The 23,296-nt window shown below is 47.6% G+C and overlaps 1 protein-coding gene across 1 annotated transcript in view; it reads left to right on the top strand.

Annotated features, from left to right (window-relative positions):
* The first annotated feature begins 448 nt into the window (after positions 1 to 448).
* PNPLA2 (patatin like phospholipase domain containing 2) overlaps positions 449 to 23,296 on the top strand; it is a 30,074-nt gene continuing 7,226 nt past the window's right edge. Inside the window, exons 1-6 of the mRNA XM_027727698.2 lie at positions 449 to 828; positions 16,507 to 16,739; positions 16,905 to 16,970; positions 20,715 to 20,924; positions 21,846 to 21,906; positions 22,719 to 22,886. Of these exons, the coding sequence (XP_027583499.1) occupies positions 642 to 828; positions 16,507 to 16,739; positions 16,905 to 16,970; positions 20,715 to 20,924; positions 21,846 to 21,906; positions 22,719 to 22,886 (925 nt within the window). The 5' untranslated portion in view covers positions 449 to 641. The remainder of the gene's footprint in view (positions 829 to 16,506; positions 16,740 to 16,904; positions 16,971 to 20,714; positions 20,925 to 21,845; positions 21,907 to 22,718; positions 22,887 to 23,296) is intronic.

The raw sequence follows: 23,296 nt of genomic DNA, 5'->3' as shown, positions 1-23,296 counted from the left end.
GCCTTTTTCCCAGTTCTTACGATGTAGCTGTGCCAAGTCTTGCCTACTTCTGGCTCCTCAGCTTTTTGTGGAAGGGGAAAGCTTTTCCCTTCCTCTCACGTTTCTTACCCATCTCCCGAAAAACCAAGGAAACCCCAAGGACTTGGAGCAGAAGCCTCCAATAATTAGCTTGTTTAGTGGGGGGAGAGCAGCCTGCTGCTCCGGTACAGGGCGAAGCTTGGGATGCTGCGAGAAGCAGCTGGCTCAGCCCCTGCCGCTTCGGAGCGGCGCTAGCACGGCTTTAGTAGCTCGACGGGCGGTGACTGCCCCCAGTACCCACGGGCCGGGAACGGGGTTCACCGGAGGAAGGGTTGGGAGGAGGGGCCGGGCGATCCCGCCCCAGCCGGGGCTGCGGAGGGGCGGTGGCCGTGCCGGGGGCGGGCCCGACGGCCGGGCCGCCGCATATAAGCTCGGCCTCCGCGGCGGGTAAGCCAGCGGCAAATCTTGTCGTGTTCTAGCCTCCCTAGCCCGGCAGCAGCGCCTCCCGCATCTCCTGCCTGTCCCAAGGCGGTGCGAGAAGAGACCCGCGACTTCCCCTCCCGCCGCGGCTGCCCCCGCTGCTCCCCGCACGGCCCCCCCGCCTCCCGCGGGGCGCGGAGGCCATGTTCCCGCCGGACTCCACCTGGAATATCTCCTTCGCCGGCTGCGGCTTCCTAGGGGTGTACCACATCGGGGTGGCCAGCTGCCTGCAGGAACATGCCCCCTTCCTCGTCGCCAACGCCAAGAAGGTGTACGGCGCCTCGGCCGGGGCGCTCACCGCCACCGCCCTCGTCAGCGGCGCCTGCCTCGGTAAGCGCGGGGCGAGCCCGGCGCTCCTTCGCCTCTTCTTTCGCTGTTGCTAATTTCTTAATTACTGAGTGGCGAGGGGGGTGTGTGTGCGTGGAAATAGCTCTGCGCCCTCCTGCTCCCGAAATGCGAGCGGCGCTTTGTTTTTAAGACCTTTTACCCCTAGCACACACATTCCCCACCCCCCCCCGCACTCTTCCCCCGGTCCCTGACGGGGGGCTGAGGTCAAGGAGGCCCCGACAGTAGAAAGTCGGCGCAGGGGTCCCGGTTCTGACATACACACAAATACACCCCCACCCCTCATGTAATGTGAGCTTGTTGGGCTCGCTTCGTGGGTTTGGCTTGCTTGGGTGTAGGTCTGGCGGGGTTCTTGGTGAGAAGAGGAGCCTCTTGCCATGGGGGCACCAGTTCTTGGTGGCCGCAAACGGGAGGCAAAGCATCTGGAGGTGGAGACACCGAGCACCTGTGTACAGGTGAGAGTCGGACAGCATCTCTGAGTAGGGCATCTGCATGTTTATTTCTGGAAGAGGGTTATTCCTTAGGGTGTTGGGCACCGAGGAATTCTCTTGCCCTCTGCAAGAGCTAGGTCTCCAGTTCAGATAGATGTTATCTCTCTTTTCAAGTCACAGAATAAACCTTAAAAAGTTATCTCTTAAGCAGACACACAGTGTAGAGTGTCCCTGTGCCTGGGGAACAGCTGAAGAAAATGGTCTGTAGTGCCTCCTGGCTTTTTTTTGTTTTTTTCATGTGGGGGGAAGTCAACAAACACGTGATAGAGTCTGTACTTGGAAGCTTTTATGTTGAGAATACAAATGCAGAAAAGTATCTTAAACTTGAACGGGAAATGTGGTGTCAGAGAATCAGGTCTATATAGTCTCAGAATTCTGAGCCTCTCCTAGAGCCGAGGGAAGCCAGAGCTGTCTACTGCTTGAAGTCCTCTCACTTTGATGGCAGGTGTTTTTCCACAGCACTTTCTTTTCTTTGGAGACAGGTAGAGTTTTGAGATGTAGCCTTCATGCAGCACAAGTTAGCTTTTTCTGTGCAGTTATGTTTAAAATTTTCTTTCCTGACTACTTTGTTTACAGGCATGCCCAATGAAGCGCAACTGTAACTTCTGGAGCCTGATGGGAAGCTTTTAACAGCTGTTCAGACCCCCATCTGAGGTCTCAAAAGCTGTAATAATGCCATAGTGCCAGCTTTTATCGTGGACAAGGGAAAAGGCCTCCCCTAATCCCTTCTTGAGTAGGGATCCGTTTACAGATAGCTGCCAGGGGTTTGGTTGCTTTAATTACTGTTACCTCTATTGAAGAGGCGACTGCCCAATTAGTTCCCTAAGGGGGTGGTCCCCGTGCCACTCGAAGGTGTGGCACAAGTGTGAGACAGGCTGATGGTAGTGCCCAAATCCTTTGCCTTGCTCAAGTGCTGAGCAAGCCTGTTATCATGTCTACCTTGCCCTTGCTATTTATATGTCCAGAACATCCACAGGGTGCCAGGGATTGCCCTAAGGTACCTCGGGGAGGCACCCAGCCTGGTAGAGAGCTTTCTGTGAATTGGAATAGATTTTCCCACTCCCTATGAGGTACTGTGGGTCACCCCTCAGTTAGGGGCCACCTTCTAGGAGGCAGCACTCACCTACCTTCTGAAGGAGGGCAAACTGTGATGCTTAAAACTAGCCAGGGCTTGGATCTTGGGTGTTCAAGTTCAGTCTTCAGTCTGATGTCTCTAAAATAGTTTTCTTCTGACTCACCTACGTGACTGGCATATACCTTGGGTGGAGAGCAACTCTAAGGCCACAGAGTGGACTTCTGAAAGTAAAAGCAAATGGGGTGCGTGGCTGGCACATGGTATTCCTGCACTTTGTCCATATCATAAACTCTCTTGACAGTGCAGCTTCCAGGCAGAGGTCCAGAGGTTAGAATGAAATCATAGGGGGAAAAGGGGACAGGGCAGAAGGTACAGCCGAGCCTGTACTAGGAGAGCAGTTCAATCTAGTACAGGCTCTTGTAGGGTCCGAAGTATGTGTGTCTGCTATGCGGCTGTTTTCTGCTTGAGAGCAGGTGTTATAGCCCATGGGCTTTGAGTCTTATGGAAACTGCTACCCTGCACTGCCTGTTGCCCTGTCCATCAGACTGGAATGCTAAATAGTGTCTCTTGATGGATGATAAGCAGAAGGGAATTTTGCAGAAGCTTTGCTTATTTGGCTGTGTGTAGGTAAGGTTAGGGCCTTCATGCCTGTGTACCTGGCTGTGAACAGAATGAGACTCTACTGTGCAAAGACAAATACTTCCTGGGGAGGAGTGAAAAAACTCATTCCTTTGGGTTTTTCTTTGTTTCCAATCTTTTTGAGAACCTGATCAGAGAGAAAAGAAATTTTCCTTGACTTCAGCGTGTAAGATCCCACTTACTGGTTTCTTTTTGAGTTTTTTCCTTCTGGCCTCTGCATCTGTTCAGCTTACCTCTGAACTCATTCTGCCTTCTCCCTGAATTAAGATCACGCTGTCATCATTTGTGTAGGGCAGGAAGGCTTTGCTATGGGCTAATGTTGAACTGAAAGCCCTGACTAAAGGATCTGCAGCCTTGGGAGCACACTGTGAGCTTCAAAGGCGCATTTGAGAATGCCAAATAAAGAACGTTGGGCATGCATATTAGTTAGGCAGAGGACTTTATATTTATATAAGAGGTATTTACGGTCTGATATGACCTCGCCTAGCTCTTGATAAGCACTTTACCATTAAGTTGTAGAGATCTTGGATTTGTTGTCCGGGGCTACAGCAGTGATATTGTCCTGCATCTGAAGTGCTCTCTCCAGCTATGAGGTTCTTCTGTTTGCTGACGTGAAAAAGCATTGCTGTTTTTTCACTAGAATAATCTGTGTGGCTATCAGGGTTTATTGAGCAAAGTCTCATGTGTTTACATGTTACTTGACTGTGCATACTTCAGTGTTGTAGCTTCATACTCCAGTGAATCACTTCTTGCCTCAAGGGTTTTCTGGAAAATGGCCTCCTGTCATACCTGTGTCTTCTCTTGGGGCTGTTGGAGTGTATCACACCAGGAAATGCACCTGTGTGTGCCAGGCAAGTGAAAAGTTCTTTTGTGCTGGCTTTGCAGTCTCCTTATGCATGCCTCAAATCCTGCAGCTTTTCACAAACTAGGCCTGGAGCTCTGAGGATGGTTACCTGTCTATATAAGTCCTTAAGTCACTGGCCTGGATGAGGAAAACTGGCTTATGTGACATGATAAGACTGTTCTTCTTCAGTCACAAGGAATGCTAAAAAGCAACCACTGTTGGATTCTTAAAGCTTTAATACTGAGTAGAGGATATATTTTTGTTAAGAGTCTTGAATCATCTCATATTGGTGAGCTGTATGGGATTTGTGTGCCTGCTTTGAGAGTGTAGCAACCTGGATGAATGATGGGATATGAAGCTGTAGTCACTGAAAAGCTGTCTTTGAGCTGATGCTAAGGTCCCAGTCTGTGCTTCTGACTCATAGTTAACCAACAGCATCTCAATTGTCTGTGTGGCATGTGAACGTTGTCCTACACAGCTTTCTGTGGGTGAATTGGAACTGCTGAATTGCTTCTATTTTGGGGGGAAGAGGTGGGTTCTGCTGTCAAAGGCAAAACTGGCTTTCAAACCCCCATGTGGAAGTTAGCTGTTCTCCTAAAGCGTGACAAAGTTGGCAGAAAATGATAAAGCAAGATAAAGCTTCCAGTATTAAGAATACAGAAGGGCCATAGATCTGCTAGGCTGAGTAATGTTGTTTGAGATGTTCTGTGGAGAGCTCTTCCTGGGTTGTTTACAGGGTTTAGTTATTTAATTATTTTTAACTGGTATCTTAGGGCCAGGGCTCTATCTCAGGCTTGACCTGAGATGAAGTAACAGTTATTTGACATTAAGATTTGCTTGTCAGCTGTCACCATGTGACCACCAGGAAATACCCCAAAGAACTGTAGAGGCTTTTTCCATTGGGTAGAAGGAGAAAAAAACCCCCAACCAACTGAAAACAACAACAACAAAAACCCAACCAAAGCCTTTCACCTGTTGAAACTGAGATAATCAGCAACAGCAGCATCTTAAATGTTGTGCTTCTGCAGTTTGATTATGTGCACGCAAAGCCTTAAGGACTGGTCATGGAGATTTTGTGTGTGTTTGTGTAGTCTTAATACCAAATCCCAGATTGAGAGAGGGAAATCAACCAGTTTAAGAGTCTATGGAGTCCTCAGAGCAATGCCAGTTTATGCTCATCAAAGCATGAATCATGATGCTTAATCCTAGGGGAAGTATATGTGATGCTGTCTTGTGTGACTGTGTGAAGAGAGAATGAATCTCCCCAGGGACACAAAGCACAGCTTCGTAGCATCTGGGGCATCTCAAAACTCCAGTCCCTCCCTTGAAAGGAGATGGTCACTTGTACCTCCTGCAGAGGCCCTACCTGGGGAAAAAGTTGTGGAGCTCAGTAGCTACAGCCCAGTCAATGGAAGGAGGAATATCCTTATGTATATACATGGAGATGTGAATGTAATTCATGGGGAACCTTCTGATGCTCCCTGGAAGTGGTAAAGTTGCTTTTTGTGGTGGAAAATAGAGGTGGGTGGGGAGATGTTTTGTGCAGATGTAGTTGGAAAAGTTCCCTGCCTTGGTGGAGGAGCTGCCGAACCTGGATCAGTGCCCTCAGCGGTCACAGGGCTGCAGGATCAGGTGTCCAGAGGAGTAAGCTGGCAGCTAGAGCACCCTGCAATACCGTCTGTTGGGAGGGAAGGAGCTTGTTCCTGCTGTCTGCCTGCTCTAATAAGGAAGTTCTTGTGAGGAAAGGTGGTCTTATGGACATCTGGTTGGATGAGTGCAAGGGAAGCCAAACCGCCGCTTTTAGGGAAAATCATGGTCATAGCAATGCATGTGTTTATTCTTAGGGCACCCCACTGAGACAGCAGGTGTGCAGAGCAGCTTGGTGCCCAGCCTTGCTCTTCAGACACAAAAGCAGCTACGCAGTGTCAGTGGCAACAGCACAAGAGGTCTTTGCATGGTCGTTCTTCTCACCCACTGGTTCAGAATGTGTCTTGAACTTGTAGCATGTCTAGGCTGTTCCACTTCTTTCTGCTTCTTATCTCCCCAAACTCTTCAAGGCAACTGCAAGGCCTCCTTAGAAAATAGAAGAAGCTGTTGTATGTTCTTCAGGATCCTATGTCCACCCTATGTTCTGAAGTTTAGTCCTGATAAATCAAGAAGGCTTCCTTGCTGTGTCATCCAGTTCCAAACCCTTGCTGCTGTGGTGGTTACAGGAGCTCTGCCTACATGTCCAATAGCTGATGGTGTTTGTTTCCTGTCTGTGAGGGCCGTGCTACCCTCCAGTGCACTGAGTTTGGGATGACTGTACTCTGATGTCAGGCCTCTGCTCACTCTGGGTTTCTCCTTGTTCCGCTCTGTGCCCTCCCTGAAGCACAGATGAAATGTTCATGGACTTGGCTGGAGAGGATTTTCTCCTTTGCTGTGCTTCTGTTGTACTGTACTTGAAGGGGACCATGCAAGGACTGGAGAAATGGCAATTTGGTCAGCATTCCTTCTTTCTGAAGATGGGAATGAACAAGCCTTCTAATGCCAGGGCCTTTCCAAAGCCTTAGCAATCTCCTACTCTAAAGAGCAGTGTAAGTGGGTGACTCCTGTCTACCTTGCTCTCCACAATACAAACCCTGCTGGTGGCTGGATTCCAAACTGGTTACCACTTTTCTGTTGAATTCTCTGCACTTCTACACTTCCGTTGCCCAGGTCTAACACTTGTCCTCTTCCTTTCTGCCAAGTGTTCCTGGGACTTTCACCTCAAGTCAGGATGTGCCTTCAAGTATGTGGGAGTCAGCAGAGCCTGTGTTTGCCTTGGGTTGTGTTCCTTGTCAAGCAAGTACATTAAGAGCTGGTGAAAACGAGGGGTAGAAGAAATAATTCCATGTGGAAGGCCCTAAATAAGTCTGTGTCCTTGGGAAAAGGCAGAATGTGTCCTTGAAGTGATAAGGTCTGGGGCAGTAGAAAATCCCTTCCAAGGTGCACATAGGAAGGAGGGGATTGGTGAGCCTGGGAGTGTAGAAAAGATGCTGGAGCTTGTTGTAGCTACAAAGGCCAGAGGAAGGGAGAAGAGAGTTTGGCACTTGTGATTCAATAGCTGCTTGTGACAGTCCTGATCCTGTCCCTGGGGTTATGCTGATCTGCAGTACAGTGTGTCTGGGAGAGCTGCCCTCTGTGTTTCTGGAGACACTGTACCCCAGCTAAAAGGCTTGGAACAAGCCAAGCTCCGTGCGATCCCAGTGGTGACAAGTCTGAGTGGGTGGCATGCTCTTTGTTCTTGGTGCTTGGGATATGTCAGGTGGGGAAGCTGGTAGTTGTAGTAGAACACAGGGCTTTGTGCTGCCCTCTGGCACTTGCCCAGAACTGAAACTATTGTGCTTTCAGGTAGAGACCAAATCCACATTGGTGACTTCTCGCTGACAAGATGTCTGGAATCTGCAAGCTTCACAAAGTGCCTTCTGTAGCTGTTTCCCAGGCTTTTGGGCATGCTGACCTGGCAGATTTCTTCTGAGAATGGTTCATTCTCTTCCTCTTCATACACTGCAGTTTGTTTGGATGGATTCTGGGTTTGGAGGCCTTTTTTAGGCTTAGGATTTAAAGGATTGAATACCAATCCTTTGGAGGTTCTTGTAGTGTCTCTGAGCTGCCACTCCTGTGGATTATCTAGTTTAGCATCCTGAAATAGAGGAGGTGGCATCTGAGGGTATAAATGAATTAGGTAGCCCTTTACATATGTAAATTACAAGAGCTGCTCTTGCTGGCTTTACTGAATGCTGCTGCTGATTCAGTGCTGGGCCTGGCAAAAAAAAGCATATCATGGAGGCAGGATGTGGATTCAGGCTGCCATAGTTATAAAGTTGGAGTCCTGTTTGAGAGTGAGCTGTCAAATCAGAGGGAGTTAAACTGATTTCTCTAGCCCAGTGTTCCTACATAGTGGTGATGGTAAAATAAGGGAACAAACTAAGCATTTAACTATTAGCCGTACTTCTGCACACAGAGTTCATTCTTTGTGTGTGAACTTCAGGTGGACATGGCTGCATCTGTCTTGCTGTAAATGTCTGGGTGCTGCTCAGCTTCATAGGAAGGGTTGAGCAGAGGCTCTTCCCTTGCAGGGGTCTGTGCAACCCTCTGTGAGTAGCTCCTGTCCTGCTCACACAGTTGTTTTCAGAACCCAAGTCATCTTGTTGCCTGGGAGTTGTGGCTTGGGGACCACTGCTGATATCTGTGGAAGAAAGGTAGCAAGAGTTTCCAGGTATTCTTGTCATGGCTCCTAAGGTATGCAGCTTACCTTGGGGTCTGCCCAAAGCTGCTCCAACAAAATGAGATTACTTCTAGAGCAAAGAGTGCGTGCTCCTCTGCTTTGGGACAAAGCTTCCCATTCTCACTTCCTTGCTGGAGCCTGCCCTGCTCATGGTAGGGCTAGTGGGGAAGAGATTGGGGTGTAAGGTGACACTGACTGTGCCTGTGTGCGATGGCAGGGCAGAGCGGGCACAGCAGGCAGTGTGCTTGCAGGTGCATGGGGAGGTGCTTGGCATGGATTGGAGCAGTTGGCCGGCCGTGCAAACATGAGAGCTGGGCATGATGCAGGCTGAGAGCCAGTGGAGGACTTAGGGGCTGTTCTTTTCACTCTGTGTCGGGGTTTTAGCAGCCACGCAAGTGTACGGATAAAGGACAGGGAGAAAGACAGGCCGTTCTCTGTGTGGCAGAGGTAACCATGCCTGGTATCTCTGGACATGAAACAATTGCCACCTGGAAGCACACAGGAAAGCATTCAGTGGGGATTAGGCTGAAAGCCACCAAAAGCTGTGTGTGGGCCTTGCTTTCGTGTTGGTGAGCCAGCTGAGGGCAATGGCTGGTGTGTGATAAAGCTGAAGGGCTGCTGGAGTGGCAGCTCTTTCTTTAAAGTGGAAATAGAAATGATGACTGCTTACTTTACCTCTTGTCTTTGTGGATCTGTGGTGCCTGGCAAAGGTACTCTCAGGCCCTGATCTCTTTCCAAAACATCTTTCCTCTAGTGAAGTAGAAAAAGTGCAATTTTCTCTAGGGGGGTGTGTGTGTGGTACTATCCTGCAAACTGACCCTGAGAAGCGAATATGGAATGTGTGTGTAACATTGTGCACATGGGTGAGGCTTGATCTTTCTGCACTGGTTCCTGTTCAGAATAACAGTGACTAGAGCATTTGTGTTAGTTGTTTTCACTCAGGTGAATAAAGTTGAGAGTTGGATGTGGTTCCACTTTTGTCTCTGTGCAAGCCAGAGGAGAAATGTAATTTCTCATCGTTACAACATGTTTTTTGGTCTGTTTCTTCCCTCCACTAACTTTCTCTGGATGAGTACTTGTTTTTAAAAAAATTACCTCAAACTCAGCACTCCTGTGGTTGAAAGTGAGCAGCAAGGATCTGAGCTGCACTTTCTCTTACTCTTTTCTTGTCATGCCAAGCAATTTGAGTTGCACTATAGCGCTGATGGGATTGATGGATGGATGAGGGCGGAACACAGCTTTCAGTACAGCTTGCCTGGGGTCCTGAGCAACTTTTCCTTTTCATGCACTGTTATGCCATTTAATTTCTCTCTAATGGTATGAACAGAAATGCAGTGTTAAGCCTCGTATTAGGGAATTACAGTAGAGGAAGATTAGGCTAGTGGGGGATTGCTGTTGTGGTTGTGACAGATGATCCTGGCTATCTGCCTGAACTGAGTTGCCTCCTGGCCTTCCTATTGATTGTTTCTCAGTAGCAGCTGCTCTCTTTTCTGATTTGTGTTGCAAAAATAAGTGCTCCTGTCCTGACCACAGAAACAAAGCAAGTCTCAGCTTGCAGAACAGCAGTCGCCTGGTGAGGCTTTGGTGTGCCAACACAACAACAAGTTCAGTGCAAAGGTTTGGCTGGAGAGATAATCAAGCCTGGCAGCTCTTGAGCCTGCTCTCCCAAAGCCTGTTTGCTTCTGCACAAAGCAGAAGTGAGGTGTGAATGGTGCAGCTGCACTTTGGCTTGCATGGGGGTCCTACCCTGTAGGTACTGGTGGACGGACAGGCAGGAGACAGTCACTGTGGGCTGCCTGGTGAGCTGCTCAGTGCAAGAGGTAAAACTCTGGCAACTTAAAAGCAGATCTTCTCCTTATGCACCCCATATCCAGCATGTGGCAATAGTTCTGATTCATCTGTTAAGTGGGATCTAGAGCACATAAAATAACAATCTCTTGACTCAAAGGGGAAAAATATCTCCTTTTGGTTTGGCTTTATTTAACAGATGAAGTGACTGACAGCTTTTTTCTTTTTTCCCAAATTTTAGTTGAAATAGAAAAATGTGTTGGGAACAAACACATTAGTAAGAGGGAGGCTGCTGGTTCTGAATTAGTTGCAGGTGATCTGGGTTTACTTAGCCCTCTTGCTGCAGACTGTGTCTTGGACTAAACACAGTTTGTGTTTAGCCTTTGCAATGCTGAGCAGTAAGAATCTGAGCCAGAAAGTGTTGTGGGCTGAGCCCTTCCTTCAGCATCCGCCTCTGGCTGCGAGAGCTGGCCCTACTTGAAAAGCTGTCTCTTCCTCTCGGTTCTGATTTGCACCAGCCCCGCCCCTAAGGTCGGAATAGGCATTGCTTACCATAGTCTGATAGGGATCCCTAGGAGTTACTCCAATAGGGTATGTGTCAGTGCCCCTCACTCCTGAGCAAAGGGGAGAAGGACCATTATGTACAGCTGGTGGCCAGGCTTTCTAAGAAATCTCCTTTGCAAAAATCATTTGTTTGTACTCTGAAGTCAAATCCCTGTACGTAACCCCTGATGAGAAGGGTTACCTGCCACAGGGAACAGCTGGTCAAACAGTAGGGCTGCCTGAAGACTGCATGGGTGGGGCTGTGGGGGGAGTTGTGTTTGCCTCCTACGTATCACCAAAAGTAAAAATAAAAGCTTCCTTCCTGTGTCTCTTATCTGGAGCCAAGTGGACTGAACTGTTTCTTATCTGATGGCAAAACAGTTGGAGAGAAGGATTAAGTGAAAACCTTTAAATAAATACAAATTAAATGAATATACCTCAGAACAACAAAAATTAGGGAAGTCCCAGAAGAACAGCTTGTTCTGGTACATGGTGTGTCTCAATATTACTGCCTTACAGGAAGACGAATGCAGATGTGGAAACAATTGGTGCCCTTAAGGGCTTCACTGCCAGCTGCCACCCCCAGCCTCGAATGTTTAAAAATGAGTGGTTTGTCTTTGTGTTAATTAGTGGCAGTTTTACAACTTCTGGCGAATTCCACTCCCAATGCTTTTAGGCATTTGTCCAAGGTTTTGGACAAATTAAAGAGCTGTCTGCAGTGGTGGGGTACACCTGTCACCTGAGTATGTCTTATAAGGGCGAATTGTATGACATTGCTCTTTACTTCCTGCTGGCATGGATTTGTCTTTGGACCCTCCTTTGACATCCATTCAGCTTCTCTGATAGGCCCTCGCAGAACCTCTTGGGTTAGGTTCCCACTCAGGACAAGTTGGCCTTTGTTCAGCTCAGCTGAAATGCTGTCTGGTTCTTGCTCTCTTGGGACAATGAGTGGAAACAGGGTTGCTTCAGTGTGCATGTGGGAAGAGGAACAGAAGTCGACCCAGGCATGGGATCTTTCACAAACTGAGGTCACTGCCCACAAGAATTGGGGTTGTCCTTGGGTCACTGGCACATTGCTGTGCACTGCTCCTTGGGGTGAACAAACAGGCCCTTTCTGATTATCTGAGCTACCTGTGAGGAAACATCCAGTAAAGTTGTCTGTTAATCATTTTCCAGATGTCAGCTTGCAAACTTTTTTTTGGTGCCTCTTGTTTACAGCTTTGCATTTTTTGGGCTGGTGACAGGCCTGTGTTATAATTAAGACTATATCATCTCCTGGGAGAGGCCAGGCAGGAAAGCAGGTGTATTGCTTACTTTTGGTACTCAGAGAAGAGGCAAATGCAGGAGCTGTGCATGCTGAGTTGGAGCAGCTTGAGGATTTGTCCCCAGGAAGAATGTGGGACAGCTCTCCTGAAACCTGTGCTCACCATTAGAGACTGAGTTTTAACTCTTTCAGGGATGAGGTACAGGAACAGCTGAAATAGCAAGGGACACGCAACCAAGACGCATTAACCTTGGGGAAGATCACGCTAGTAAATTCCTACTGACTCATCCTAGTTCTAAATTCAGGTCTGGACTGGGATCTACCAATGGGAAATACAAGAACTCCAATGATGCTCAGCAACCCTCTGAGTTGAAAGCTGTGTGAAGGTTGTAGCTGGGGACTCTTACAGGGAGCATCTGTGCTGAGTATCACACAAACATCACTGGAACAGACAGCTGAGCAGAACTTAAACAGCTCTGGAATGAGGTTCCTGGTTACAGTACACAGGAGCTGACTCCTGTCCTGAAAATCTTACAGTAAAAATAGCTCATAGATCCATAGATCATGCGATCCCAAACTAACAAGGCATGGGGCTGTCAGGGTGCTGGGGGAATACCAAAACCACCTGTGCTTCCTTCTGCTGGTTGGCTTCTTTTCAAAGCTCTTGGTGTGCCTGGCCAGTCTGGAGCCTTACCTGGGTAATGGGACTGAGGAGGGTGCATCCTGTGTTCCCGATGTGTCGGAAGGAGTCCATTTGAATTCTTGTTGGTGTTGAATGAGAAGCAGGTTTAGTGAGGATCCGCACAGTTTCCTGCCTGCCCTGGCAGTCCAGACAAGTTATTGCATCTGCAGTCTGGGGTGTGACCTCTCTGTCCGAGCCTCCTGCCAGCAGGGATGGGAGATGCTGTCCCTGCATCCATCAACTGTGTGCCATCCTCTGCTCTCCATCCCCATTGGAGAACCTTTCCTTTAAGTTTGCATCCTGTTTACTGCTGCAGTAGCCAGGGAGCAGGAATGTCCCTGGTGCAGAGGGTGATCTTTGTGCTGACATGGAGCTCGCCCAGAGGGAATTGCAGTGTCATGGTTGAGCTGCTGGATAGAATATCCAGAGTGCCCCTCTCCCTCTTCAGCCTGTTTTTTCTGCTCCTATTTTTGTCGATGTCAGGCTTTTTTTTCCACTTGAAATACTTTGTGGGTCGTTTGTCATTTTGCTGGCTGGCAAGTGGATGTCAATGTGATCTAATGTCAACAGCAGACCATCATGATGCCCTTAGTGCAAAAGCCCTGCTGCTGAAGATGTGGGTCTGAAGAGGCCCTTCTTCCCCACTTGTCCCCTCTCCTGCCGTGTGGTGTTTAAGCTTTGCAATGGTCCTCATCCTTGCACACTGGACAGGCTTGAAGGAGCCTTTCTGTTTTATCCCAGAGCTTTTAGGTGCAGTTAAGGGTCTTTCCCACTGCCTGGCAAGCATCAGTTTTAGGTGATTGATCTTCAGATCTTCTGTTCTAGAGGCAAAGTAACAGTTCTTTAAGGGAACAATCTTGCTTTGTCAACAAGCTAATGTGAAGCTGGCTTGACATAGCTTAAAAATGAAATGTGAATTAGCAGCTGCCTTCAGACTTCCCATGGGTGAGAGTATCTTGCCCCTTGTAGCCACTGCAGATCACCAGCAGAGAGGGAGCTGCTGGCTTCCCTTGCCTGGCAAGGGACGTGTTGGGGTGTTTCAGGACACAACCGTGTGATGTTCCTTTGCGTCATCACAACTGAAATTCAGATAAGGACAATAGCCCTGCAATACTTGGGTTCACATATAGAGACACCCACTGGGGCAGTGATGGGGGCAAGGACAAAAAGGGATATGTTTTTTTTCTAATGAAAATGAAATATTACACATATCTAAATTTTTGAGGAATATTGCCTTAGTAAATCTGTATAGGGAGAAGTATTGAATTAATGGGTTGGTGTGAAAAGAATGAAATATTTTCTCAGCAAGCACTGCCAACTATTAGGGATTGCCTCTGCCCCTCGGTAGATACCTCAATAAGGAAATATAAATTTAGTTTTTTCCCTGTGTCCTGAATCACCAGATCCATCAAAAACCATGGGAAACTTTTCTGTGGACTGGATTGGCACTGAACTAGTCCTAGTGATAATTGACAGCTTGTGGCTGACCCCTGTAGGAATTGTTTCTCTTGACCACCTCTCATTCAGTTGTTCCTTCCAGGAGGCTGCGAGCAGAATTTGAGCTGGTTTTCCTGAAATAGTACTTAGGATCAAAACACTGTCACCTCTTCTCTTCTCCTCCCAAATGTATTTCCAAGAGGGCTTGTCATCTGTCATGGATCTTGGCTATGTAAACTTGTCTTCTTTGGCTGAACCCTCAGCTATCCTTATTTCCAGGAAAGCTGGTGGTGCCGCAGGTTACCCTGTGCCAGTCTCTTCCCACAGAACCATTCCACACTCAGCTTGGGTTCAAGTGAGCCAGCAAGTCCAACAGAATGACAGATGTCCTTAAACAGAAATACTCAAAGCTCCTGTGGGTAGGCAGGTATGCACATGTGTATAAAGGAACCCAAAACAACAAACACCCAGAAAGTATTCAAAGAATGAAATTGCTAATTAGCAGTAATTCTTACTTTGTTCTCTTGGGTGTGAAATGATGATAGAGTAGGCAGCTGCAACTGAAGCCTGCCCTCAAATGCTGAGACAGTCTGTTTCCTGGCATAGTTGGGACTTTGCTCTTTTGTTTTTCTTAAATAAAAACTTCCAGCTCACATTTTTGCTCAAACAGTCATAAGCTCAATTTAATTGCAGTTGTTTTCAGTATTGCTTTCAAGTCTTTCTGCACATTGAGATGCCAAGCCTGAAAGGATCCTTCTCTAAGCACCATCCCTTGGGTGACACCCCCCTTACTCTCCCCCCAGCATGGCCTCTGCACATAGGGTGTCTCCTCTCAGCTGCATGCTCAACACCCACCCTCACACTGAGTTTTTCAGCTAAGCCAGCAATTCCCTGCAATGCACTCAGTGCAGAGGAGTTTCCTGGGGTCATGTGGCCAAGGTGCTGGGCTGGGATTTGTTCAGGTTTTGGCTCTTTTGCAGTTTCTTTGTGTGTCTTTCCTCCCCTTGTCTGATGTGAAAGGTGTCTAAAAGGGAGCATTATGAGTGCTAATGTCATGGTGCTTATAAAGTGTGAGTTCCGTGAGGCTGACTTCCTTCATGTTGGGAAGGATGTTGAACCATGTGGCTACTAACTGGAACAGGCTGGGCTCAATGGCTTACTGCTAATTGAGTAAGTAAGAACAGAATTAGACTGCTAAACATTGCTCTAGGACTGAAGACTGGGATTATAGTGCTAAATATTGCTTCAGAGGAGGGAACTTTGGCTTTTCTGCTAAGTTGCTACCTCACAGTGCCTAAAAATCCTGACCTCAGAGTCTCTGGTCGTGGTCAAAGGTCCAGTTCTCTGCGTGCTTTAGCTACTGGTGTTGATGGGTTTCCTAAGCACAGAATCACGTTCCCAGGCTGCATTGATGGAAAACATGCTGCTGGCACACGTGTATTGCAAAAGAGTGGGATGTGTCAACATAGCATTGAGGGTGTTGCTCTTATCTTGTTGTATTTATTAACCTGGGTCTAACTTGAGTTCTTTCATTCTGCTGCCTCCCTTCTGCAATTGAAAGACTGGATGGGAGAGCGAAATGGAGGGACTTCCAGTTGGCTTGAACTGATAGTCTTTCGTCTTTCTCCAGGAACTGACCTTCAGTTTGATTGGAGAGAAATCTTCATTTGTGAAAGCATCTCTCGTTTCTCCTGGGTTTTTTTAATTATTCTCACATGTATATTCCTGACACTGCTTCGAGTGCAGCAATTAGCTGGTACTTAGAGGAACTGTTGTATCTCACCATGACCAGGAGATGTGTTTGGAAGCAGCAGTTAGTGTGTGCAAAGGGCAACATGCTGGACGTTGAGGGTTTGGCTTAGGTTGATATTTTTGTTTCCTCCCATCCCTTCTTTCCCACTGGAGAGCTCTGCACTTGCCAGATCAGGCTGCTAGTGACCATGAGATAATGGGCTTAGCAGATGCCTTCCCTTTTGTGCTGTGTTTGTCACTGTGTGAAAGGGTAAAGCAAGCGTGCTTTCATGAGTCCTGCTTCCCATCGGGGCCTATTTTAGTGCTGTGGAATTGGACACAGTAAGTCACAGAGTCCCTAAAATCCTTAATGGAGCTTTAGTCCATCTTACCTGAGATGTGGCATTTCACAGCAGAATTGGGATCACTTAGCTGGAAAGCACTCACGTTCCTGTTTACTGGCACTTTTGCTTAGCTTTGACTTTTTTTCTCCCCATCAAGAGAAAGATGGTTTCTCGAAAGGTTTTAGTGGATTTAGCCATAAGCTCAAAGCTATTAGAGTATCTGCCTTGTTTCCTTTCTTAGTCTGTTTTCACCAGCCCTGCACTGGCTAGTGAAACAGGATCTAAGAAAAGGTGTGAGGCCTTCACCAGATGCATGTCATCTTCCCTGACTTTGTAAAACATACATGAGAGAAGGGTAAGCTCTTTGTGATGGGGGAGCGTAAGGGCCAAGACAGCAAACTTCCATGACTTCTGTAATACCACCTGTAACAGCCTTTTGGTTTGAGTTGTATGTCAGCCAGTGGGGAGAAACCTCTGAGTAAAGCTGGGAATGAGGCTTTTCCATGCTTAGTTTTGTAAAGGAGAAGACTGGTTTTGCTAGGATTTCATGGTGCATTTGTCTTCCTCTTGTTGCAGGTGAGGCTGGTGCCAGCATTATTCGGGTGTCAAAAGAAGCCCGGAAGAGGTTCTTGGGCCCACTCCATCCCTCTTTCAACTTGGTGAAGACCATTCGGATCTGTCTGTCCAAGACCGTGCCAGAGAACGGGCATGAGGTTGCAGCAGGACGTTTGGGTATTTCCCTGACACGGGTCTCCGATGGAGAAAATGTGATACTTTCAGACTTCAATTCCAAGGAGGAACTGATCCAGGTGAATGAAAACTTACTGCAGAGGGCTAGGCAGAAATGCCTTGATCTTCAAATGTCCTTAGTACTGGAGTATAATTGTCAGCACATGGCAGTGTGATGTTCTGGGAAGAGTAATAGTTTCAGTAGGCTTTGTGATTCTTAAATTCTGGATCTCTTTCTCCCTCAGGCCTGTGTCTGCAGCACCTTTATCCCTGTCTACTGTGGGCTGATACCTCCAACTTTGCGTGGAGTGGTAAGTAAGACTTAGGGTGGTCCTTCATTAAATCACATAATAATGAATAAGAAGGCAGAAATGCTGATACGCAGTTTTGGCAATCTTATTGCTTGTGTGCTGGCAGCATTTAGCCTGAAGAGACATGAGAACTTCCCAAATAAGTAGTTTACAACAGTGGAAGTTTCTTTCTACTGCTGCCCACAGTTGGCTATAAACGGATTTAACATGATAGTAATATATAGCAGTGTGGGTGAGGGCTGGCTGGCTTAGCAGATGGTTCTCATGGCTGCATGGTACAGTGCTCTCCATCACTGAGGCTCCAACCATCTGCATGTGGAAAGAACTTGGGTCTCGGATAGAAGTCCCGAGCGTAGTCCCTCTAACATGTGCCTGACACTTTCTGTAGGATTTTAACTAGTGGTATGGATACCAGCCCTCTTTTCCATGGAGTTCTTCCTGTCCTGTCCCTGACAATAATGTTCTGCTGCCTGCCAGAGCTTTCTTTAAGTCCTGTCCAATGCTGTCCAAGAGCAACTTCTCCCGCTGTGTTTACATGTTAGAAATGAAGGCATTTGAAAGCTGTGCAGAGCTGGAGCATTTCTGAATATTGCAGAAAGGTCTTTAAGGGCCTCAGCTGAGCTTGCACTCCTCTGTGCTACGTAGGTTAATGTACAGGTTAAAAGGCAGGGGTTTTGTGAACTAAATAGTCAAAAGGAGAGGGAGAACTGCTGTTAAAGTATGTGTACCCTGGTTTCTCAAAAGTGGCCTGACCAAAATGCCTGTCAGAGCACAGCATCAAATCTGCTTCCACTGCTACCTGTGTCCTAAGAATGAGGTCTGTTTTGCTCCTGCATAATAGACAACTTGGCTGTTTTTTGTCTTGTGTAAACATGCTGGGCAGGGAAATGACCTGGAAGAGATGTCCAATGTCCAGCCCTTCAGAGGTGACAGAATCAGTAATGGTTTGGTATTTGCTCAGCAGCTGCAGGCAGGGCTTTTTCTCCATAGCTGGTGGGAGCATAGCAGTGGCTCTTGCCTTACACCTCTTTGAGGCTAATTGAGGTCAGTGTGGATCAGGCAAAAATCTCAGCATTCCAAAACTCTGTACAGCATTGGGATTTCTGGAATGTGCAGCTGCCCTGGCACATGGAGGGATGACTTCTCATGGGGAAAGGTGGGGAGGGAATATGAGATGAAGAAATTAATTCCTACCTCTTCCCCAGAAAAGCATGGCTCTGAAGGGGGTTGCTGACAAGGGAAAAGGTTAAATTGGGTTGGGTATGAGCTTGGGAAATGGTTTTGAAACAGGACTGCATGGTTCCTAGCTTGCCTGTAGTGACTGTATTTGGCACGAGATAAGCTGACAGGTTTGGCATAAGGACCAGTTTTCAAGGTGACAGGATTGTGTGGAAGGTACAAAATCTATATTCTGCCTTCCTCCTAATTTTTTTCTAGTGTTCACTTCTCTGAGGTCTGGTAGCCCCATGGAACGGATGATGGAGGTGGGTGGGGGAGGAAAAAAAATTCTTAAATACTGAGGAGTGGAAGGGTCAGTAACTGACCTGCCAACACATGCTGTAGCTGTGAACTGTCTGCAGCACGTGAGTGAGAACCACTACCAAGGGTCACAAAGCTGATTGTCAGATCATGTGAGTGAGGGGGCCTTGTGCATGGGAGGACACAGTAAGGGAATGGAAGTGGGCACCCCAGTACACAAACCATCTCCTTAAGCTGCTGCTCATGCCTGCAAGCAATTGGTGGTTCCAGCCTGTGGCTCTGAGCTGTTTGGGGTTTTGTGGGAGACTGGAGAGTGGTTAGGCTTGGGTTGCTGGAGGTTCAGGTAAATCCAGAGAAGTGGTAGCTGAGCTTTACTAAGGAATGGTAATCAGCATTGCTTGGGAAGTGGTGGACCAAAGAGTAGGGTGTGCATGTGTACTCCTGAATTTCTGTGGAGTGAGAAGGCTTTGCCTGTCAGCCTTACTGTAGTTGAGCCTTTTTTCTAATGGCATCCGTGCACTCATGCTGCCACCCTCAGGGAAACATGTCTTTCTGCATCCTTAGTGCAAAACTAGTGTTGTCCAAGTGGCCAAAACACTTAACCTCCTTTTTCTTTAAAGAAAGTGGAATGCTGCCTGCTTTGCTCTGTCCTCTTCCCACTCAACCTGTCATGATCTCATCCTTGCAGAGGGAGTCAGCCAGATGTCTCCAGCTCTAGCTGTGTCTAGTCTGACTTTCAGTGGAGCAGCTTTGGGGAAAGGATGACAATGACAGTTGGCTGTGGTTGCTTTTGGCTTAGGGAACACCGCTGGCCACTTTAGAAGGAGGAGAGGGTTCAACTGATTGTTGGCGCCTCTGTTGTCTGGAAAGCATCCTGTAAGCAAGCTAAGTGTTACAGTTTCTGAGAGGGTGTACTCATCCTTCAGTTTAATCTAGCCTGTCCTTCCACATTCTTCACTGTCCAAACCCAGGTGGATTCCTATAGCTGAATTTGACTGCTTTCAGACTAAGAGCCTGCAAACTGCTCCCCAGGCTCAGATGAGCTGCTTGGAGAGTTCTCTGTCTTGTCTGCCATCCAGAGCAAGAGAGAACAAATTGCAAAGCACCCTCCAGGCAACACATCTGGTGTTTTCTTAGGCACTGTGCAGCAGAAGGCTGTTGGTGGTCAGTCTGCCTGAGACAACAGGAAGCAGGATGCAGAATGGAGCACCTCCTCTCCCAGTCAGCATTTCCATGCTCTGCCTGGGTTTAGACATACCAGCTCAGCTCATCACCCATCAGAGAGCTGAAAGATGTTACAGCTCCTACCTATGGGACTGTGTAGCCACTGTATAATGATTTGTGTTTCCTGTCCTAAGGGAAGGAATCCAGGCAGTAAGTGGTAGGATCAACTCTGATACAAAACTGACAGGACTCTTCTGTAATTGAGGTTTGCAAGAGCTGGAGTTGTTGCTGTGCAAAGGTCTCAAACTTCCTGCTCTTTTGGCTTGACCAACATCCCTTTGCTTTTAGGTTTTGCATGTTGCTTACTCTGCCAAAGTCCTGTGATAGGGATTGACTTGCTCAGCTCCTTGTGCAATTATAGATTCCAACGAATATTTTGAGAACATGCTACTGGGGTTGCCCTTCCTGCAAGGGTAACACAAATGTGCTTATGGTATATAAGTACAGAACATTCTCTGATAAGAGGGTTCCTGTTAAGAGCAAAACCCAAGTCCCATGTGCTCTGTTATCACACCACAGCAAGTTGATTCCCAATGTGTATGCATGTGTTGGGATTGCTGCTTGATAAGCCTGCTACCAACAAGTCAGTTGTTTTCACTCTTAGGTAACAAGCCTTCTGCCAGTGGGGACTTGTGTCTGAGCTTATGCACTTTAAACACAAGTGAAAAATGGCACAATGTCACAGTGTGACAGCTTAGATCAGTGCTAATTTGCACTGCAGGTGGTTGTTGGTGTGTATTATTATTTAATTGGACAGTAGTCAAACCCCACAGGAGATGTAAGTCAGCAGTCACACAAGTGAATATGCTTTTCTTATTGAATACTTACAACCAACACAGTCAACCATAGGAGGAAAAGCGCATAGCAAAAGGAGATTATAGGCGACACAGCTATACTGTCGCTCATTTTGACTCCTCCAGTGCTGGTGGATGTACTCCATACTCTTCCCATATTGTTGGCGCAAATAGGAAGAGGGACACAGTAAAAAAGCTACTTGATCAGTTAGGAGAATGAAGATTGCTGCATTTGTCTTGATTTCAGAGATATGTTGACGGAGGGATTTCTGACAATTTGCCACAATATGAGCTGAAGAACACAATCACAGTGTCTCCATTCTCGGGAGAGAGTGATATCTGTCCACGGGACAGTTCCACAAACATGCATGAGCTGAGAGTCACCAATACAAGCATCCAGTTCAACCTTCGCAACCTCTACCGCCTCTCAAAGGCCTTGTTTCCTCCAGAGCCACAGGTGAGTTTCCTGGATACACTAGAAGTTGGGGAACAGGCTCTGCTTGCACTTTAGCAGAAGAACATTCCAGACACTGTTAGTTTTGTATCTTCTGTTTATCTGGTTTTTAATTTTGACATTATCAACCCAGTGCCTTGGCAAACCTTGAGTATCTGCACAAGGTCATAGAGATGGATTGATTTGCTTTTGCTACTAGAAAATCTGGAATTTAGAGGGTAGCAGTTAATTGGGAAGTATACCCATGTTGCTCTCTTTAGAGTAGAGCTGGCAAGAAATCAGGCTCACTTTAGACAAAGATGTATCAACCATCAGAACCAATGTGCACTTGAGGATGTTTTAAGGTCAGGATGGAGCTGCCAGCCTGAAGCCAGTGCCTGTCTCCTAAAAAGTGCAAGTGGAGCAGGTGGCACTGCAAACAGCTTTGTGTGCTTCTGAGGAAATGTTAATGCCAGAGAGCCCTGACATTTGGGCATAATAAGCATGTATTCATGTGCTGAATTACTTGAGCAAGTTTGTTCCCACCCCCTCTCTAGTCTTAGATGGCCTTATCTGCAAACACAGTGGCCTTTCCTGGCATCTGCAGGTATTCTGGGCTTCTTGTCGGAGTGACTGGCTGAAGGCTGCCCACAGCTGCATCAGCTCTGAGTGGGGAAATGAGGTGGTTGCAACTCTTAAGCTCATACTTAGGTAGGATTCCAGGTGTCCCTTCCAATCTAAATTATCTTGTGATTCCCATATCCAGTGTATTCATGTTATACCCCCCAGTCCTGCTCAAAGCCTGGGAAGACCTGGCAAGAATGAGACTTGTTCTTGGGATAGCTCAGGAGTCAGGAGAATTCCTCTAAAGCCAGCGTTGAGCTGGGTGTTTTCTCTGCTCAGCCAATTTCCAAATGACTTACTCTTCCCTTCCTCTGCCCACAGGTGCTGCGGGATATGTGCAAGCAGGGCTATCGGGATGCACTGCACTTCCTGAAGAAGAATGGTAAAGCACTGGGTGTTGTAGGGTGGGCTGACTTGCCTGTTCTGTGCCAGGCTTGGTGCCTTGGCTTTGAGGGTAGTCGATTGTGCATATGAAAGGCAGAAGTGCAGAACTGAACTGTGCCTCAGATACTGGGATATGGAATTTTCATTAATAAGGCTATTTTAGCTCTTCGGGAAGCAGAGGTGGAGTGGTCACCTTTGCATTTGCCAGCACAGTTGTTGGGCACCAACCAGTGCCATTTGGACCTCCTGCAAATGCCCTGCTCCTTTGCACATGCAGCTGGGCTATGTGTAACGCTGCCCTCAGCAGCCCCGACGAAGTGCTGCTGTGTCACTGCTGTCATGTGCCAGCCCTGGGCTCTTGCCTCCAGCTGCTGTAGCGGTAGGTGTGTGCTTGCTGCCACCTCGTGTCCATAGACAGTGGATCAGGCACTTTCTGCTCCCAGATTTGAACCGGAATAACTGGGATAACAACGGTCATACAGCTGTGTGTGTGGATTGTGCTGCAGGAGGGAAATCTTGCCTGCAAGATTGGTGGCTGGCAGATTTGAGCAACAAAACTCTGCCAAACAGCACTCTGCAGAATGTAAAGGGGAAATGTGAGAATTTCTGGTGGGGAAAGAGAGAATTATCTTATAACAGCAAGGTTTCTAGCTCACTGTGGTAAGCATTACAGACGACAGAAGCTAAAGAGGCTGGGTTAAGGCCTCAGCCTCAGGGGAATTAGGGTGAAGGGAGGACTAATGCTCTAAAGGCCAAGCAAGGCAGGACAGCCAGTTTGAATCCTTCTTAAGGTATGACTTCTCTTTTCAGGTCTCCTTCATCGTCCAAGTCCTGCCGGTCCTCTTCTTGCCATAGAAGCTCCCCCAGGAGAGAAGAAAGAGGAAGAAACAGAAGCTGAGGACCAACTAGAGGAAAATACTGCCCTTGCTGTTGTTGAAGAGCACATCTTCGAACACTTGCCTCCCAGACTGAACCAAGGTATAATTCAAAGGATTCAGAGGATCACTGGAATGTGTAGTTATTGCTTATGGCTGGACTTGGCCATACCCAGGGACCGGACCAGCACCTGTTTATGGTTAGATAGAATTGGGGGTCTCTTAGATGAAGTTGTAGCTTGCCCTGTCAGGGCTGGATTGGGAGAGGTTGACTCCTTTGACAGTGTTCTGCATGGTAAGGAGAGGAGGGAATCCTGTTGCTTGTTGCTCTGGAGCCTGATAGAGCTAAAAGCTGTTGTTCTCAGCTGTGCTCAGGGAATCACTAACCTGAGCAATACTTCCTTAAGATAGGGAAGGTGGTGAGGGGAGACCTCAGGCTGGGTGACCTCTGGGGTATGACAAGGAAAGAGATAGACCTACTAGGGGGATTCAGCCATATTTTCTTCTGCCTTC

Source organism: Pipra filicauda, unplaced genomic scaffold (genome assembly GCF_003945595.2).
Source record: "Pipra filicauda isolate LSUMZ 115617 unplaced genomic scaffold, ASM394559v2 scaffold217_size2002032_pilon, whole genome shotgun sequence".
Classification (NCBI taxonomy): domain Eukaryota; kingdom Metazoa; phylum Chordata; class Aves; order Passeriformes; family Pipridae; genus Pipra; species Pipra filicauda.
The sequence above is the reverse complement of the archived record's forward strand: the minus strand, read 5'-3'. Positions and strand labels throughout refer to the sequence as shown.